Source organism: Lepisosteus oculatus, chromosome 9 (assembly GCF_040954835.1).
Source record: "Lepisosteus oculatus isolate fLepOcu1 chromosome 9, fLepOcu1.hap2, whole genome shotgun sequence".
Lineage (NCBI taxonomy): Eukaryota > Metazoa > Chordata > Actinopteri > Semionotiformes > Lepisosteidae > Lepisosteus > Lepisosteus oculatus.
In genome coordinates, this window is record NC_090704.1 from 40,911,503 (window position 1) to 40,931,117 (window position 19,615).

Consider the following 19,615-nt stretch of genomic DNA (forward strand, 5'->3'; position numbering starts at 1 on the left):
CGGTGTCTGCAGAGGAGTGACGGAAAGGCAGGAGGGAAGAACCTCATTCGTGCCGGGGACATGGCGTCATGGGAGGAGTTGGCTACGTCAAAAGACACATGACTGAACCCTCTCTGGTGGCCGACATCTTAACAGGTACAGGTTTCCACCGTCATGTGACTTTTTTTTTTACACTCGCCGCCACCACCCTATGATCAGCTGGTGGTTCGATTTCTTTACATTAATTTCATTGAACGAAAGAGCAATCACGGTCTGTCAACCACGAATCCGATTTAACAGCATTATCTTTTTATCAAAGCCTAGTCTTTAAACATCATATAAAGCTATTTTCTTCAAGATACTCATTTAGTATCTGCAAAAGTCAATGCGATTAGCATTCTAGTTGCTATTGCTTAAATACGGATGGAGATCACGGTGAAAAAGAATGTGGTGGGCGTAATGTAATTTCACGTCCCGTCAGGTTGTTTCTCAAGACACAAAGACCAAAGGCACATCCACAATATTCCAAAAGGTTATTTTATTATCTCCAGTTTTACTGTCCAGGTAGCAGTAGGAGAATGAATGCAGCAGCAATACTGAAAATCCGCTGGGGAAAACAAAAGGCGTTTCAATAGCCAAAACACAAGTACTGTAGGTCTTATTACAAACACTTTTGAAAAATTCTTCAGAGGAAGTAAACAGTTCAGAAAGCAAGGTGACAAGACCCGTGCTCGTCTCAGCCGTTCGGAAATACTATTGCAGTCACAATATTAAGAGTTTGAGGGGAAAAAATCAAAACCACCATAAATAGAATTATACTAGAAAAAGAAGTGTAGAAAAAATTACCTGGGACTGGTGGTACATAAGTAAGAGTTGGCTGCAGACGCTTTCTCAAGTCTTCAAGTATAACCATACAAGGAAGCTCAACATGGCTTAAGCACCTCAGACAAGCACGAAGGCCCCCCGTTTTTAAACGCTTCTCCCCTGAGTTCTCTCCTGAGGTTTGTTTCTGTAAACACTGGCAGGCTCATTTTAAATCTGCCCAGAAAATACATATATATATATCATAAGGCATCCAACTGAAACAAATGTTATGGTTAAATCCTACAGCACCAAGCTGAAACCCCAAGTTATACATTTGAAATGTATTGCTCTTTAGTAAAACGATTGGTAAATTCCTCTTATTTCATTTTCTAACAGATAGTTTTACTCCAGGGCTCCAGGCCACAGACGTTTTGTCAGTGCAATAGTTGTACCTCTTAAGCTAAGGTGCCACTCTGACTAAATTCCTGAGCAGAACATAAGGCGCAAATTTAAAATGCAATAAACAGACTCCAACGTTCTGTCTGCACCTTCAGGGAATTCTTGAGATGGTAAAGAGGGTGACAACAGAAGTTCTTCTGTTACAGATCTTAACACTGTCGATCAACAGTTCAGCTGCACAACTGCAGAATACTTTCATGTTTTTTTTTCCTGTCACTTTTAACTCAACGGCTTCTTTTTCTTCCTTCCTTTGGAACAGCCACGGCCAAACCACCCTCCCTGCACAGGAGCCCTGCCACATTCCTCTGCAGAGCCCTGGAAGATTGCTGGCCGTCCTGAAGGTGGCGCTATCAGCTTTCGGTGGTGACTGTCCGCCTCCTCTGGCCTCAGCGGAGTAGCAAGGCTGAAAATGGGATCCTTGGACCTGCCACCAGGAAAAAAAAAACACAAAAAACAAGGTGATATCTGAACTTGAGTTTACTCATCTTGCCTGTTTACTCATCTTTCATTGTTAGAAAAAAAGACAAGACAGCACAGCCTTAATTTAAAGCTCTGGAAGAGGTCAGGATTGTTGAACTGGAGAATTAAACGTATCTTATGCATTTAGCACTTTCGGCCACATGAAAGTTAGGCAGTTTGGTGTTTGGCTAATGCAATCTTGCGCTGAGTTGAACACTCAGCTTTTCATTGTGTCATTTTTCAGCAGTTTACTGATGTTGGTTCTTTGATAACAAACCTCAGTGCAAGGACTACACTGAGGGTTAAAGACAAAGGCATACATAAAAGGAATTATACACAAAGACAGTACTTAGAAATCAGCAATGCTCAGCGAGGACAGTGGTTGGGTAAGCGTTCGCTATTCATATACCCTAATTTAAACAGACTTGATTTGCAGTCTAATAGCTACCAATATTATAACTGGACACATGGTAGGGAATGGGACTTTAAAGCAGCACAATGAAAACCCAGATATAATTACAATCAATGCCTACTTTATCAACTGAGCTCATAGTCAAATTGATAGTCACTATTAAGCGGAAAGGAACACACTGTAAAATATATACTCCGATTTAATTTGTATCTTTTGAAATAAATCTACAATTAGTAGGTTACCGACACCCAACAATATATTAAATGCATTTGCGTATTTGTGGTATCACCTGCTACTTGGCTTGATTTCACTACTGAAAACTGAACATCATCCATTGTCGATTTGGCTGAGGTTAAACTTTAGCGAGTTTAGCTTGTGGAGTTAAATTGCTCATGAAAAGCAGTGACACGTGGACATGCCAATAAAGGCACAAAAGGTGGCTTATTTTTAAGTTCTTTGGCAGGAAAAGGCGGAGTCTGTTGCAGGCTCTTAATGCATATGTTGACACGCAATCTGCTCTTGACCTGTCTGAATGACAGTGCACATGGTTTTCGACAAGGAAGAAAACGTACTTGTCATATTCTGGGATCTGGATGTCCAGTTCTTCCATCAAAAGTTTCATTACATCATCACACTTCCCATGGATTTTGAGGGCCGCAAGGTCATCTTTTGGCGTCCACTGAAAGAAATTTTAAATGCGATTGCCACAGGCTTTTCAATTACTCAATTCCATTCATATTTAAAAAGAAAAAAACAGGTACCTCATGTTTCAATTCATTCCTGGCAAGCCTTACACTTAACGCTCTTCAGCACAAGATACTAAGGCAATAACAAGCAGCCAATTAAGTCTTTCACAGAATAAACTTTAAAAAACAGAGAAAAAATATCCTGCTGAAAGCATATATCTGTATAGGAGTGCTAAATTCACACATTATGTACAGATAACAACAAGATCTATATCATATTCTTTTTATTAAAAAACCTGCTGGTAATGAAGTAAATGCAGCACCTGTAAGTTAACAATGTAGAGCTTGGGTCTCTTGTTAGGAGTTCTGTTCATACACCACAGACAGGCATACTTCTTAAGGACCTGTTACAGAGAAAATCATAATCCGTTTCTGACGTGAGTGCAGCTGATGACTAAATACTTAATTTCTTCAGTATTCCCCAATTCAAAATAAGAGATCATTTGAAATGGCACGTGCAACACCTCATTTACTTAAAAATAAACAGCAAACTGTGGACAAGAGGCTATATATTTTGCCTTCATCCACCGGGATGTGAAACATGCATTTTTAAGGGGTGTAACTTTAGCCCCTGTGATCACGGTCTAACCAGGCAACAGACAGGGCAGAAGGCCGTACCTTCAAACTGGAGCCCAGGCAGAGGATGGCGTCTGCTTTCGCTGCGGCCTCAGCTGCCCCCTTCCAGTTGAGGGGCTGGTCCAGCGTGCCGCGCTCGCCGAAGTGGACGATGGTGTCCCGGAGCTCGGCGCCGCAGCGGGAGCAATGGCGGCCCGTCCCGTGCCTGTGCAGGCCTGTCTGCTCCGTCACGTCAAACAGACGCACACACTCCTCGGGCGGCGAGCAGGCGGTGCACACCTGCCACACAGAACTACCAGCCTTCACCACATACAGCCCTGGGCTTAGAGTAGAAGTCCTACTCTGGTAGGAAACAGTCTTCGCCACACTCAACAGAGAAGACTACAAGGGGACCAGATTCAGGAACGCAGCACCTTCAAGGACATTGCCAAGTGCAAACTAGAGGACACAAGTGGAAACTACAGGGAAGCATAGTTAGAGCTCATAACAGGAAGTATTTCTTTACACAAAGGTTGTGCGGATTACAGATCAAGACGCCCAGCCACACTGACATAGTGGCTTCATTCAGGAAGCATCTGGATGCCAGCTGGACCCAAAGGGCCAGGCAGACTGAGACTGGCCTCCTGTCACCTGTAACCCTTCTTACGTTCAGGGTTGCTATAATGTATAGTGCGTGTTAAGGTCTACTTGAATACTCCTGCTTTTAATCCACATACTGTATGCTGCTTCTTGTATTCTTTCAATGTCTAAGAGCACTTTAGACATTAATTTCGAACACTGAATTGGAAGGCACTCCGCTTTCAGTATCTACAGACAGGAACTGTCTGGCTCGATTAGTGACTGCAGTTGCAATGCTGGCCTTGTGGATACAGAACAACATGAAGTGGAAGACGGTTTTATGTTCAAACCCTAAGTGCAATTAAAGCCAGCTAAAGGCTTGTTGGGCTGGTTTAAACACCACAGTCACACAGCGTAAACATTACTGCCCAAGAAAAAAACAGGGCTGAATGGAAAAGGACACAGGATGCTGCTCACCTCAATGTACATGTTCCCATGCAGCTCTGAGAGGGCTTGTCTTGGCAGTCCGCTTCGTAAATGGAGTCCATCGCAGTTCTGAGACACCACATGCTGCACCTTCACACAGACATGTACGTTCTTCAAACACGCATTCAACAATCCTCACCACTGCTACCTCCACAATTATACAGTCATTGCCAGAAAACATACTGGCAGTGAACTGCTTGACACCAGCCTAGTAAAATGTTAAAAGATAGTGAGCGATAAAATGTATTCCAAAAATAATTAAGTCACTCCTGTGCCAAGCTACATTTCAGAGTAGAAATATAACTGCACTCAGGTTTTGCAAAAATCAATGTCTGCAGTCTGTAGTCTGCCCACAAGCAGAAGCACTCCCAAAGAATTTAGCAATACAAATGCCAGATTTCTGTTACATTTGTCGATACATTATCATCAATTTCTCAAAAAAAACATCAAACCCTGTTTCATCATTTTATTTTTAATGGCTATTTGGTTCAATTTCCTCTCACCAGCTTCTCTTCATGCAGCTTTCCAATGCACATGTGCGTCAAAGTGGGCTCTGCTTCACTGAGGTCTGAAGCACTAAAAAACACAAACAGCATTATTTGTTGAAAACCTCTTCGAATAAACACACCAGGATTATTCTTACTCTGGGTTTAAATTACTTTTTAAAAAAAAAAACTATGCAAAAAGGGGACAGGGCAGGTTTCTGACACATTTAACTTCAACAGGCTCATTCTGTTTTAGCTGTACGGGCTCCACTGTATTCTTTGATAAGATAACACTTGCCTACAAAAGCTTAACCTTTCTGTTGTCACAAAAGTCAAAAACATAGGGGGAATATAGAAAGGTACAGGTGTAGATTAAAACTGTACCAAAATATTCTTTTCTGTCTCTCTGTGACTAACAGGGGCAAAAATATGATAGATCTTTTTCACTAGCATCAATAACAGAAGGTGAAACAGAAATAACAACATGCTAAATGAATATTTCTCACAGGTTCTTACAATAGATGTCATCAATAATACGCCCAATGGTATAAAAGGACATCCATGAATATTGGGCACTTGTAGCTTAACAGACTGTGAGATCTTACACATCTTAAAACTAATAAATTGCTGATGGCAGATGCTATTTTCTTGTAATTAAGGAAAGACGGATGTTATTTAAAGACCCCCTGTCTAGGATGTTTCAACTGTCACCTAGCAGGGGAACATACCTTTCGGCATGGAGAACTGCAAATTTGAATTGCACATTTGAATTTCAAATTTAAAGAAAACAGACTAAAACTGAGGCAGAGAACTACAGACAAAGGAATTTTAAGAAAACTATTAATAGACAGACTATATTGATTTATAACAGATGGATCTTGTCTAACTTACTAGAATTCTTCAAACAAGGAACAAGAACAGTTTATAGCACTAAATCATCAAACATTGGGCAGTTACATTTCCATAACAAAGATAATCCCTTAAATTAAACACCACAGGAATCCAAGGCGTTCTAAGCACAAGTATCAACAACGAGTAACAAACAGTATACCATTCATCATCTGCAAGAGAATAGTCTCTAAAGGGCAAATGTAAGCAGTGGTATAGCACAGGTGTCTCTTTTTGGCTTGTATTTCCTCCTGATCTATATTAATTATGTAGATTTTAGTACAGTTAGCAAACTAGCTAAATTTGCTGATGATATGAAAACAGTAACCAAGGAAAAAACAGAAACAGTGGCAAGAAAATGCCAAAAATGCAAATTCATGGACTGGGCAGACACTTGCAAAACTTAATGTAACATTGATAAGTACAAAGTAGTCCACGCAAGAGACAGGAACATACAGTATGTTATACATATCTCACGGGTGATTCTGAGCTGAGGGAAACTGCTCACCAAAGGGATCTTGGCGTTTATGTCGATTGTTTATCTCCTTATCAAGGCAAAGAGAATCCTTGGTTACACAGCAAGAAGTGAGGAATTTAAATAATGGAAGTTGACGCTTGACGCTGCACTAACCAGACCTCATTTAGGATACTATGCTCAATTTTTAGTCACAATAACACAAACAAAATCCTTAGAAGAAGTTCAAAGAGGAGAAAAAAGAATGGTTCCTAGTCTCATGGGATTGCCACATATGAGGAGGTGGAAGGAGCAAAAATCTCTTCAGTCTTGAAGAATGGAGGCTGAGTGGTTTTAAGTGTATAAAATCCTGAAGGGTATAGATCGGTTCAACCCACTTACTATTTCATGACAAAGTATTTCAGACACCACAGTGAATCAAGAACAAGAAACTTCATGGGAATTAATTGACGCTGAAGCACAGCCAGCTGTTTTATAGAAACAGCTGTAGAGCACATGGAATAATCTTTCCAGCCAGGTAATTCAGATCCAAACTCTGGGCTCCTTTGCAAAACAACTACAGTAGATGAAATTTTAGATTCACTCAGCTGCTAAACCACCAAACTAGCAAACTGGACTGGGAGGCTGCAAGCGAGAGGGGGTTGTGCATATGCGCTTCTGCAGTGTAGGGTATCTAATCTGAAACAAAGAGGTGGATCTGCCCTTACCTCACCGATCTGCCCTTCTGGAGCAACGTCCACACCCCATTAGGACCCCGGTAGTCTGGGATGGAAGCTGCCTGCCACAAACAAGGAAGAAGCCAATCAGACTGCTGCAAGTTTGTTGTGGGACCTGGAAAAGGATTCCCAGCCTTCAATGTAACTTGATTGTAAAGATCCCTCCAAGCGCTGGAAATCTTGCATGGTCATGTTATCCTTCTGCTACCATACACGTGTCTGGCATTTTAAATATTGTTTGCTACAGAATATCCGTCGTTTGATGATCAGAATGACTGTGTAAGAAGGAAGAAGGCTCACACCTGAAGAAGGCTCCACAGCCGAAATGTTGTGTTTTCTTTCTTCTCTTTTCAGAATGGAATAAACCTATTACCTGTTCCTTTGCAGCCTACGCATGCCAACGCAGCTACCCACCCGTGTAAAAAGGATTACCCATTCAACTACTGCGCCATCATGACACCAATGTCAGTGCTAGGATCTAGATTAGCATGCCATTTGGCATTCTACGAACGCTGATGAATAATTTCACAAATGCTAGCTAACGTTTTGTTCAGACTACCAAATTCCAGATTTGAATTAAAAAGAATAAGCCTTCTCATAATGTTTCGCGACTTCATGCATTTTCTCCAGTGCCACAAGTCCGACGGGTTCCAGTACAGTACCGTACTAATGCCAGCGCCTGTGTACACCACAAGGTACGTGGCTGCTCGAACAGCAGCTGCCAGCTCCTTCACTTTCCTCTGCAGCTCGTCCGGCCCGTCAAGCACCTAAACCAAAGTGACAGAATGATGTTCACAGGCATTATTTCGTACATAATTTCAAAATAATGCCCACGCCTACACAAAATGGATGGGGTTAAAATGCTCCACTTTTTATATTTAAGTACTTCAGTGGACCCACAGCACCGCTCCCCAGACAGCAGAAACCTCTGCTTCACCCATTAAAGGCCGGGACCCCCTTTTGTAGGATAATTCAACACCATCCAGGTTCGAAGGGTATGATGGCAGCTTTGGTTACAGTCTTAGTGCCAGGTGGGCTCTGTTTTGTTGATTATACCAGTATAAGAGTTGGAATCTGTGGTCATTTTAGGGCTAAATTACCAGTATTACAACTCCTGGCCGACACGGTGGTGCACTGGTTACCACTGCTGCCTCACAGTGCAGGGCCCTGGGTTCAGTTCCTGAGCTGTGAGCAGTGATTTGTGTGGAGTTTCTATGTTCTCCCCTCCTTCGTGTGGGTTTCCTTCTGGTGCTGCGGTTTCCTCCCACAGTCCGAAGACATAAGGCAAGGTTAATTGGCTTCTGGGAATATTAGCCCTGGTGTGAGTGTGAGTGTTTATGTCGGTGCGCGCCCTGCAGGGGACTGGCATCCTGCCCAGGGTGTGTTCTGCCTGGCTCCGCTTGCTTGTCGTGACCACAACTTGGATGAAGCAGTTAGACAATAGAGCGATACTCCTGTCCGATTCTGACTGTTTATTAAACCGCAGCGCTTTGGATTCGGATGTTATATGAGAGCTGAAGGTAAACGCAAACCCGCTCCAGCCAGAGCTGGACAGGGGCCGCCCCACCTCCTCCTGTTTCCTCTTCAGGGCGTCCCGTCTGATCTGCCGCAGTCTGAGCTCCTGCACCATCTTCTCGCACTGCTGGAGGGTAGCCAGCTCCTCCTCCGTCCGCTCCGACTCGGACTTCTTCAGGATCTGCGACACCTGCACAGGCACAGAACGCAACAGCCTGCCAGCCTCCCTCTCAAGCAGGCAGGCTCGTCCCACAGCCCGAACTGAACCAGCTGACACAGTACTGAAAACGCCTTCCATTCTCTTTAAAAGACCTGGCCAGCAGCACTGCGTGCAACAACTGGTCTTCCACACATTAGGCATAAGACTCCTTCTGAAACTCAGGATGTCCGCCAAAACGTGAATTAGATATATATATTATGAGAGACTGCCAGCCCTTAAAATGCACGTCATAGGCAGACAGCAGAACTTTTAAGTCATTAATTAAGAGGAATATTGCTGGAAACAGTGTTTTGGAAACTTGATGCCCAAATTATTCTGTCTAAAACTCGCAAAAAGCATGTTAGGGAATCCTATTTCTTCTAGGTTTTAAAACAAAAGGTGCATTTTACCGATGTGACATAAAGATTATATACATTGCTGCGACACCCAAATAATGTAACCATATCACATGTGAAAATGCAAATTGTATTACATTAATGAACCTATGGATGAGATTTTAGACAATACAAAGGAACGCAATTTGCTTCTGTAATGATGACAGGTAATACGGACAATCAAAAAGCGAATTTTAAAATATAAGCAGCTCATAGTCTAACAATATAAGGGGATTAACTTGTAAATCCATGTTTGTGGAGAAGTGTGTCACTGTGTGCACAAATTACAATGCACAAAGAGACTCGTGTAGCTCCCAACTGAGAATTCTTGCTCTTACCAGTTTGAACGTTTTTCTCTGCTTCTCCTGCTGCAAGATTTTAGCTCTCTCTTGCGCTTTCCTCTCCGTTCGAGAAGACACACGACCACAGTCCCTGGCTGTCCCCTCCATTCTTCCTGTTGTGGGGATGTATCTAAACAACCGGCCGACATTTAACACAACGAGTACGCAGGAAAGAGGAAAAACACACATGTGATGCTTCAGAAACGCGCCTTCGAAATGAAGCAGCGCCCTCTATTGGTCATTGTGGCGACTGCAACTGTTCGCTGGATCATTTTAGTCCGGGGTGAACCTGCCCAATAAATTTGCTTTCGGATTTGTGACACACCTGAAGAAGGCTCCGCAGCCGAAACGTTGTGTCTCTTTTCTTTTTTCTTTCAGTATGGTATAAAACTTTACGTATTCCATTACATAAATTTGCTATCCCATGGACAGGCTTTTGTAAAAGAAGTAATAGAAAAGACAGGGTAAAATTAGACAATATCCAAAAGACTCTAAATACAATTGGTTTATCATAAATTGCAACTGCAACTTTTGTCGGAACTACATTTTCAAACAAAACTTAAGTATGTGGTTCAGTCACTGTAAAGGTACTAGACCCTTTACTGCTTTACTATTACATTTAAATATAATCACCAGTTTCCACCCTGCACATCTGATGTCTGTTAAAGGTGCTGTGCATGATAGGCTTCTTTGTCTGAAGTCCCCTGATGCATCCGGAGAATCCAGAGAACAAAAGAAACTCAACTTCAGAAAAATGAAAACACTTTATTTTTACACAGGACGTCTAAAAATAAATATTAAAAAGTTACAAATTTTGTAAGGAACAAGTAACAGTAAAATGGGGCTTAAAATTATTTTTTTCCTGTACCTTATGTTTTTATGCTTCTTAGGATTGATGATTTTTTATAACAATTATCTCAGGTTTATATTTACTGTCCAGATCAACCAGTGAGTAATCTCCGATCAATGAATCCCCACTTAGCCCAGGTTATCCAGGGTTATTTCAAGTGCAGGATATAATGTTGTGGTAGCACTCTGACTTTCTATAAACAGATGTGGGATGCTGTGCTCTTTGGAGATGACAGTGGCAGAGGTTGGCAGTGGTACAGTATGGACACCCAGCACAGGCAGTGTTTCTTGTAACACTAAGTAAGAATTCCCTCTTGATCCCGAAGAAGGCTGTGTGCATGAGCTGTCTGTATATGTCATCTGTGTTTTGTGGAAAGAGCAGAGCTGTTTTCTTTGGAGCTGTGCTGACGGAGCTGTCTCCCAGGATAAACATTCCCTGGCCCCCTCTGTCTCTCTGCAACTCTTTTCCATAACCTGAAAATCAACAGGAGGATGCACATCAATCACCATGGTTACAGAATGGGAAGAACAATATCATGACAGCAGATTTAATATTCTCCCAGTGTCCAAAATACAAAACTAATTAGTACACTTCAGGCTGACACTTGAGTAGCTGTGAGCATGCAAGAGAGAAGATATTTACATCAGTCAAGCTGTGATCATTTACACCTTGAACCACAGTATAATACAATAAAAGAGCACAGCAGAGACAGAACTAAACCAGAATGTGCACAGAGGTATTGGGGTGAAGCCGAGTCTCTTGTGGTCTGAACTGATAACATAAAGAGGGAATATTACCTAATGGAGAGAAAGATCTACTTAAATAAGGTTGGTGAAAAAGGTGTCCTTGTGTTTTGCTGTGGAAGCTTATGCAATGTTAAGGCCCATCACAACGGTACTCACAGTAAACTCCTCTTCCTCTCCAGTGACTTCTTTGTAGCAGCTGAAAGTGAGCCTTTTCCTCTGCTGTGTTTTGTCCCATTCTCCCAAAAAAACAAAATCACTTGTTTAAAATTTACATTTCTCTTCCATGACCCAGGCTTAAGTAAAAATAAGCAGACACACAATCAGATCCCTTGTGCATGTTACATACTTGGCAAATAAAGTAATTCTGATCTAATCACTAGTCTCTGGCTTGAAAATGAAGATGGCTCCACCTTGTGGACTCTGGCAACAGCACTCTGCTCAAAGGCAGTTTAAATAAAAGCACTTGAAAAATGCTGGCATAAAGGCACATCGGGATAGACACAACCCTAGGCTGCACAACGTCTTGTTGAATATAACATAAGAGGTTTTCAATTCTGAGGGAGTACAGATAATGAAACAAAATGCATTACATCACAACTTCTGTGATCATTTTATCTGCAATTAAAATATATTAGAATCTGTACTTGTGATTCTATTTAAGATTTATATTTCTAAATAAATGGTACCTGGGCATTGTAAGAGGAAAAATAATATATGTATAAGTTATTAAATATAAACCTAGCCTATGTACAGAACAATGAAGATGTGCAAAACCTGCTATAGACAAAAATGGTAAACTGTACACAAGAACATACTTTTTGTTTGATTTCTCTGTTTCTCACTAAATCTCGATCCCAGGAGATGATCTGCATTCGTTCTTCTGGGGACAAACCAAAGAAGATGTCGTGGACTTCATAATGTGCAGAGCGCAGCTGGAAAAACACCACATGGAATCAAGTGTCAGTTTTGTGTTTCACGTAAAGACCTAAACCGTTTTACACAGACTGAGGTACAAAGGTCTTATACTTCATAGACACAGTGATGAGTTACAATACATGTATGATAGAAATAAACACACAACGAATTCAAAGCTTCCTCTACTGTCTTCTTCAATTACAACACTTCTGTTATTAAAAAAAGCTTGTTTTGGGTGAGAAGAAGCCAAGCTTGTCATTTCACTGCAATCTTTGAGTTCACACTGATCTTCCATCTATAAAAACTGGATCACCTTGACAACAGCTCAAACGTAAATTCTACGAGAGTGCAAAAGCAAAATCGCATCCATTTCTCAAGAAAAACTAACTGAACCACTGTCAAGTGCGCTCCATCATTAATATGGATCTCTACACAGCCACAAAGCTACATTTTGTACTGTAAAACCTACGAAAAGGATTAACCCCTGTCTTAGAATATAATGGCTCCAATTTCAGCATACGACCACCAAAGAATCACAGATCTGCACAAAGCAGGAGAAGCTGAGTGAAACATGAAGCACAAAATAACAAGACTAAGACCGTTGCACACCAGAATACTTACGCAAACAGCAAGCTAATAGATGACATTTTGTCTGTTTTCTACAATGTTCAGTTTGACTTTATTTTAAAGCCGTTACTTAGATTTGATCACAACACTCTGCATCACCAGACATCAGCTTTCAGCAATGCGGCCAGGAGCAGAATGACACACCTGGTGCTGGACTCGTTCTCGCAGCGCCTGGTCCTGTTTGGAACTGAACTCCGCCCTTCCCGGGGTGTGCGGCTGCAGAGTGAGCAGGAAGTGTCGAGTGTCCTGAGGTTTGAACAATGCAAATCAAGATCACAATCGGGAAGCCAGAAAGGGCAACACAAACATATAGAAATAAGGACATTTATATTTTAGAAACGCTGTCATTAAAAAACATGGTAAAATATTGAACAAGTGCGAGACCCCCTAAGGGGGTCGACTTAAACCTTTCTTGAAATGTAGTTATTTTGAGCTCTTAACCAACAGCGACGATGCTCTCTGTGTATCTGCTCATCTCAACAGGTGGCAAATGAGAAGGATTATGGGTTTTCAAAGTTCTGTATGGATTTTTATGTTCAACAATACACTTTCAGTTGCTAACAGATGGTTATCATTCTCATTCAAACTACAGACACTATTTGGAAAAGCAGAAGAAATGTTATTCTATAAAACAAGGAGTGTTGTCATCTTCGTCACAAGTTAAGTCAAACACAAGCCATTTCAGAAGACAAGTGAAATGTTTGTGGCCTACAGACATGACTACAGCTTTTCCCAACACAACGTGAAATTCTACATTCTGGGTTTGCTCTGTTTTTGCTTTCTTCCTGCCTGTGCCAATAAGAACATAAATCTGGCAAGACAGAGATGCATGTTGATATAGGCATTTGCTATCTTGGTCAACATTTGTTTTTGTGTAATATCTGACTGAACAAAAAGACAGACGGAGAAGGCCTTGGCAGCAAGCATCATGGATTACTTTTGCCACCCAAAACTCGCAAATTCCATCAGGATCTACCTTAATGGTCCGGACAAGCTGGGCCACGCGCTCTGTACGGAGCAGTCTCCGGGTGAGGTAACCTTTAATTACGGCTGTAATTAAGGAAAGCGGAGTCACAGAGTGGGCACCATGTGCCTGTAAACAGATGAATAATACAGGAAGTCATTCATAGCAACAGGAAGCAGGGTATCAACTCAGCTCCCACGGTACAAATGATATCGTACTGTCCTCCTTCTCCCTTTTCAGTGTCTTTTCTTGGTAAAGACCTTCCAAAATTATATGAAACAAGAAGAAGTGTGTTCAATGCTTTACTTCTTCTGCTGCTGGGTGTAGAGAAGTGAGATTTAAATTGGGACATCGCAATTTGGAATAAAAAATAAAGCAGCAAAATAATAAACAAAACTGAAACAGCTAACTACCTGCACAGCAACTGGAGGTGAAACAGGCTGTTCAAGCAGAGGGGTGCTGGGAAAAGTCATGTCCCTCCAATATCTGCTGCAGTTAAGAGACATGGCTGAAATGTGCTGCAACAACTGGTACTGTGTTGCAATTTTCTGTGTAAATTAAAAAAAAATGAGTGGGATGTTTAATGAGGCACAATGAATTTAATGGATAAAGCAAGAGTTAAATTTGAGAATAATAAAGCACAATGGGATAGTCACACACTTAACTCTAAAAGCATATGATGTCTATACATCATACAGTATGTCATGATGTAATTTCTTCTTAATAATAAGAGGCTTCTATTCATTTACTATACACATAGCAGTGAGAATTAAAAATGTGATTACAAAAGAGCTTATATTAATTGCCTTATTAACCGTGTACGTTAAACACCATAATTAAATGCATGAGGACAGTGTTACAAATAAAAATTGGAGTGGTGAAAGGCAGGGAAATGGATTTTAAATCCTTGCAAAGAGTAATTCAGCATTTGAGCAGAGTCAGTGATGCTGGGGATTAAATGATAACAATGCCTGAGCTCTACAAAGAGATTTTACAAAGATCTGCCAAATACCAAAACCAGTGAAAACAAATAAATTGGATGTTTGTCATTGTGTGGGGCTTATGAAATTCGCATTAATCCTAAAAGATCTGAAGCCAAACTGACATTTTCGACAATCGAAAAGGGAAAGTCTCTTCTTCTCCCAATATTTCCCTTTATATCACTGTAGACAACTACTAAACTATATAATGAATCTACTATATTAATCTAGTCTTTACTCTACCATTACCCTGAGTGAACATCATTTACACAGTGAATCCTATTACACTTTAGAAACGCATGAACAGAAGCCCAAATCAGAAAATTCCATTAACAAGGTTCTCTCCAATTATTGTATAAAAGCAAAAGCCTTTTAGCTCTTCTGATCCTTCAAAGCACTGTGGAAGCGCAGCAGATTCACAGCCTGTCTGAGCAGCTAGGGTAGTCACCTGCAGCATGTGTTGCTGTTCTTTCTGCTGTTCCTCCACCAGAGTGCGAACCTGCATTGCATGTGCTTGCCTCAACTGCAGCTGCTGTTTTTCCATGAGAGATCGTTTGACTGAAAGACAGGAAACAAATGTTGCATCGCTGTAAAATATTCTGGGACAGCTTCACCAGATCTCCATATATACAAGCAGGCTTCAATCTCTGTCCCACAAGATCCATATAGGATCCACATGTAGGACCAATGTGATTCTCAACAGAATCTCATAAGGCTTAAATGTCTTTAGTAAAAATGCCATTTAAGTCTAACTGAAAGAGTCTTGTACAGAGCTGAAAATGTCCTTTATGGCCTTACCATTAGGGGTGCTTGACATCAGTTTTTCTCCCATTCTGGTTTCCGTTGCAGCTTGACCAGTTCGGATGTTTAAATCTGGTGTGTTCATGAGGAGTCTTCTTTTGGCTCGGGATTCCTGCCCATTCCCCTCGCTAACAGGCGTCAGGACTTTTCCCCAAGTTTCTTTCTCCTGCCCTGACTCCCGCCCTTGAAGCCAAAGTCCCGAAGGCATCTCAACATCATACGACTGGTTTACTGAATGGCAACACCACGTGCTTTCAGTTTCTCGAGGTCTCACTGAATCAGCCACAGCTCGAGAACTTAAGTCAGCCAGAACACGTCCCTTCTGTGGCCCCACACTGGAGACGAGGTGGCTTTTTGACATGTCTGGAACCCCCGATTTCTGTGCTAGGGATGTTGCTGACATTTGTTTCCAGTCCTCAAGAACCTTCCTATGGTCTGGTTGCATTTTCTTCAACTGGAAAGCCACATTTTCAACATTCTTGACAGAAGACTCTGTATTTTCCACCATGCTTTCTTCAGACGCATATTTGGTAGGCACCTCTGTAATGGTCGATTCCAAGTCTAATATCAGGGTCTTAAGAGAGGACAAGTTCATCTCAAGCTGCGTGATCTGTACTGTCTGATTCCTGCTGTTCCGAATCTGATCATCCATATATGAACAGTTCGCCTTATTGCTGATTTGTTCCCCCTCTATTTCATTTCCAACACTCAAAGATGTGTTCACTAATAGTTTTCTAGAAGGACCGCTAACTTTTTGGGAGTGAACTGGGCTTTTACACAGCTGGGGACATGGGACTGTTCTAAATTTTTTATCCACAGTGCTTTGTGATGGGATGCAGTCAGGCTTTTTTACATCTATAAAAGAAGCTTGTGGTGTTAAAGAGCGAGAAACATCGTATGGGAGATCAGCTGCTTTATTTTGTTTTGTGGTGTATGATAACACTTCTGGTTCATTACTGGCAAAACTCTTATCTACTACGATCGGTTTGCAAGGAGTAAAAGAAACTGAACTGGCTTCAATGCCTGATCTTTGCTTGGCATGCTCCTTTTTTTCTTGGTCAAAACCCATTTTACTACGTTCCAGAATTCCAGGCCTGTTCAGTTTCTTATCAGCCAATAGTATTCGAGTGCCCGAATTTACACTGGAAATTGACGAGACCATGCCTCCTGTCAGCGCTCCCTCCGACACCAAAAATCGAACTCTTCCACAACTTGATTTTTTTTCTTTTGTTTTCCCGGACTCGCCTCTCAGTATCTGAGGGGATGTATCATTCTCCTTGTCAGAAAGGCTGTCAACCTTGCTGTTTTCCAGAGCCCTAGCTTTGGAGTTCTTCAATTGTCGCTGCTTGTTTCTGTATTCCTGAGACTTCTTCAACAGGTTCTGGAGGCTCATACGGTAAGGTTCCACAGGGTGCTCAGGATAACACGGTTTCTCATATCCTACAGTTTTCAGGTCTGAATCCTCAGAAACAACATCCTGGCCAGCAGTTTTGCTTCCTTCGCAAATATCTTTTGAACTAAAATCGGCTACTGTATCACCCACTATGTCTGAGACATTACTCGTCAAACCAGCATTTTCGTGTAGGAAAAAACCTTGTGTCACTGTATGTCCGTCGGTACTGAAACAACCATTTTCTGCTCCACTGTTCGTATGAAATGTAAGATCTGTATTATCACAAGTTAGGTACCCCGAGGACATCGATCTCTGACTGACATTATTATGAGTCTTAGGGTTTTGAAGCACTTGGGTGTCACTAGCTATGGTACTTTTGGTTTCCGAAGACTGAACTGTGTCACTCTGGTGACAATCAATCACAGACCCTTCATCAGTCACAGGAACCGTGTAAGTGTTTTGGACATCTGGAGAATCTGTAGCACAAAATCTATCAACAGAGGATGTTAATTTAGGAAAACCGATGTCCATGTTTTCATTATGATCTGGTTTGGCAGGCAGATTGAAGGAAAGTAATGGATCAATATGGTCATTTCTCTCAGTCTCTGATTCAACATCCATGCTCTTTACAGCAGCTTCTTGCAATTTGCTGCTTTCTCTCAGCAAAGGTTCAGAGTCATCTCGGACAAATTCCTCCAGTGTCGGTGCCCTCCTTAGCTAAAAGAGAGAAATAAGACATCTGAGACCCACAAAGCAACAGAAAAGTGGAAGCGGAAACCTTACACAATAAATGCGGTGAAATGAATCTTGTGAGAATATGTTCTGCCACACCTGGACGCTGTCAAGGAGGGCCTGAACCCGGAACATCCGCGGGTCCTTGGGCAATTTCCTCTTCTGATTCATGAAGTTCACGGCTTCATCTTTATACTTCCACATCTCCGCTCTGCGCTCCCTGGTAAACTAACGCGGGTGAGAAAGACAGGTGCTGCCTTCAGCAAGTGATCATGTTTAGAGTGTGCTGCACCTTTCCCTGATGCACCAAAACTCACGCCCGAGACCAACACTCTGCAAACTAACCAAATATCACCCTTTCCTGTTGGAAACTCGACTGACGCTTCACGCAAGGCGCGATGAACTCTGATGTTCTAAAAAGCATTTCATATATATTTACACATCACAAGATATTACCACTGGAGGCAGGATGGGAATTCCATGAAATCGTATGCAAGACGAGCTGCGGCGGCTGTCCAGCTCAGGGTCTGCATTCTTGTCGGTTGTGGACAAAGCCCTCTCCTTCACAAGAGACAGTTGAGTCTGGAAAAATTCTTCATAGCTCTCCATTCTGCAAAACAGGTCATAAGACTTCGGAGTGCTATTTTACTGGAGGCGCAAGAGAGAATTTCACAGCAAAAAAATATGAACACTGAGTTATTCGAATTAAGTGATGATTAAGCGGGCATTTATTATAACTAATGTGATATTATGACGGCCTAAACACCGTCTTGGCCATCTTGGCAATTCAATAACAAGAAAACAGGCGTAGGGGCGTAACCCATGTAACATGTTTGTCTATCTGTATAAACTGACAGTTTATTATTTAATTTCGCAGCAATACCCAACACACCGTCAAAGTCCTGTGAGTTAAGGTGTGACACGAAGAAATTTCAATAAAAACAGATTGTGTTTGATTTTGTTTTCTTACCGCATTTTTAAACTTTTGAGGATAAAAACAAAAAGAGGGAGGCTATTCAAATACTAATCGCTGCAACTCCACTTACAAGAGAGACCATCAAAATATAACGACGCTTTTTTTATACATGGAAGTTATTTGAAGTGCAAAAGAATTTCTATATTTTTTAAGTGTATAATTCTATTTCCCAGGAAGAAAAGAGCTCTTTTTTTTAATTTAGCGTTTGTATCTTACCCGCTTCCTCTCGGCTTTGACAGTTTGGAAAACTGAAACGGTTGCCGTTACGCACCCTCTGGATTTCGCCAAAGTGGATCCGGACTCACCAAAACAAAATCAAAGCACATATGAAAAACACGTAGTGAAACGAAGCATGAACTTGCGGACACTGTCAGTTTTGTCGTGCAGTATGCAAATCCATTTTAGGCAGGCTTAAAGTCAGTCTAATGTACGAGTTTAACTGGTCACCTGTTACGATGATCTGTAATTTGCGTAACTGTTACGTGTCGCAGCGTGCGCGAAGTAGAAAAAAAGACTCTCATGAAACACTTCAATTAACAATCTCAAGACAAACTGTTACGTGCGTAAAGTACAATATCCTTCGTTATATATGCTTTTATATAAGCTTACATATTTTTTTCATCACAAAGAATTGGAAAATCCATTTCACTTCTTACTTTGTGCCAACGAGTCGACGTCTCCGTGAAAAGCAGGTTTCTGAAGTCGTTACAGACGCAGAAATTACGATACTGCCACCTGCGGGCGTGAAGGATTAAATACCGTAAAAGTACATGGAGTGTGTTTGGAAAATTTTGATGTGTATTAATGTTTCTTGAAACGCATCTGTTATATATTGTAATATATTTTATTTAACTAAACACTTAACCCTGACGTCAGGCGATCTCGGGAGCGAATGCACTGCTTTGTTTATACACATTTGCTCACATAAAAACTTGAAAAAAAATATTTCTTACAGAAATATCTGTCGTTTCATCTCTGTTGAAGAGGTATCGACGTGCAGTTCAGGGCCCAAAGCAAGTTTCACGGAAATCGATTGCATTAAAGCCTTAAGAAACACTATTTTCTTCGCTGCCTGATCTGATATCAAATCGAGTACAAATGAGTCAGTTTTCTTTCACTAAAGGAAAAAAAGGTAGTG

General features: G+C 41.4%; 2 protein-coding genes across 5 annotated transcripts; both read right to left on the bottom strand.

The window, feature by feature from the left end:
* Positions 1-498: 498 nt before the first annotated feature.
* Positions 499-9,880, bottom strand: sirt7 (sirtuin 7). 2 transcript variants are annotated; one of them, XM_015355893.2, is made up of 11 exons: positions 9,819-9,880; positions 9,491-9,623; positions 8,611-8,748; positions 7,706-7,810; positions 7,035-7,105; positions 4,983-5,055; positions 4,471-4,569; positions 3,478-3,714; positions 3,123-3,203; positions 2,686-2,792; positions 499-1,666 (listed from the first exon to the last, which is right to left on the bottom strand). In XM_015355893.2, the coding sequence occupies exons 2-11, from the start codon at positions 9,599-9,601 to the stop codon at positions 1,462-1,464; spliced, it is 1,227 nt and encodes a 408-aa protein (XP_015211379.2). In that variant the 5' UTR covers positions 9,602-9,623; positions 9,819-9,880; the 3' UTR covers positions 499-1,461. The 2 variants fall into 2 exon arrangements, with proteins under 2 accessions (XP_015211379.2, XP_006635465.3); XM_006635402.3 differs by lacking the exon at positions 9,819-9,880 and having other exon boundaries at positions 9,491-9,663.
* Positions 9,881-10,238: 358 nt separating this feature from the next.
* Positions 10,239-19,209, bottom strand: cp110 (centriolar coiled-coil protein 110). 3 transcript variants are annotated; one of them, XM_015356783.2, is made up of 12 exons: positions 19,134-19,209; positions 18,694-18,777; positions 17,958-18,111; positions 17,601-17,729; positions 15,374-17,486; positions 15,024-15,133; positions 14,009-14,143; positions 13,608-13,724; positions 12,776-12,877; positions 11,905-12,021; positions 11,246-11,325; positions 10,239-10,816 (listed from the first exon to the last, which is right to left on the bottom strand). In XM_015356783.2, exons 3-12 carry the CDS (start codon positions 18,108-18,110, stop codon positions 10,699-10,701), a joined length of 3,174 nt encoding a protein of 1,057 aa, XP_015212269.2. In that variant the 5' UTR covers position 18,111; positions 18,694-18,777; positions 19,134-19,209; the 3' UTR covers positions 10,239-10,698. The 3 variants fall into 3 exon arrangements, with proteins under 3 accessions (XP_015212269.2, XP_015212268.2, XP_015212273.2); XM_015356782.2 differs by lacking the exon at positions 19,134-19,209 and having other exon boundaries at positions 18,694-19,086; XM_015356787.2 differs by lacking the exons at positions 14,009-14,143; positions 19,134-19,209 and having other exon boundaries at positions 18,694-19,087.
* Between the last annotated feature and the right edge of the window lie 406 nt (positions 19,210-19,615).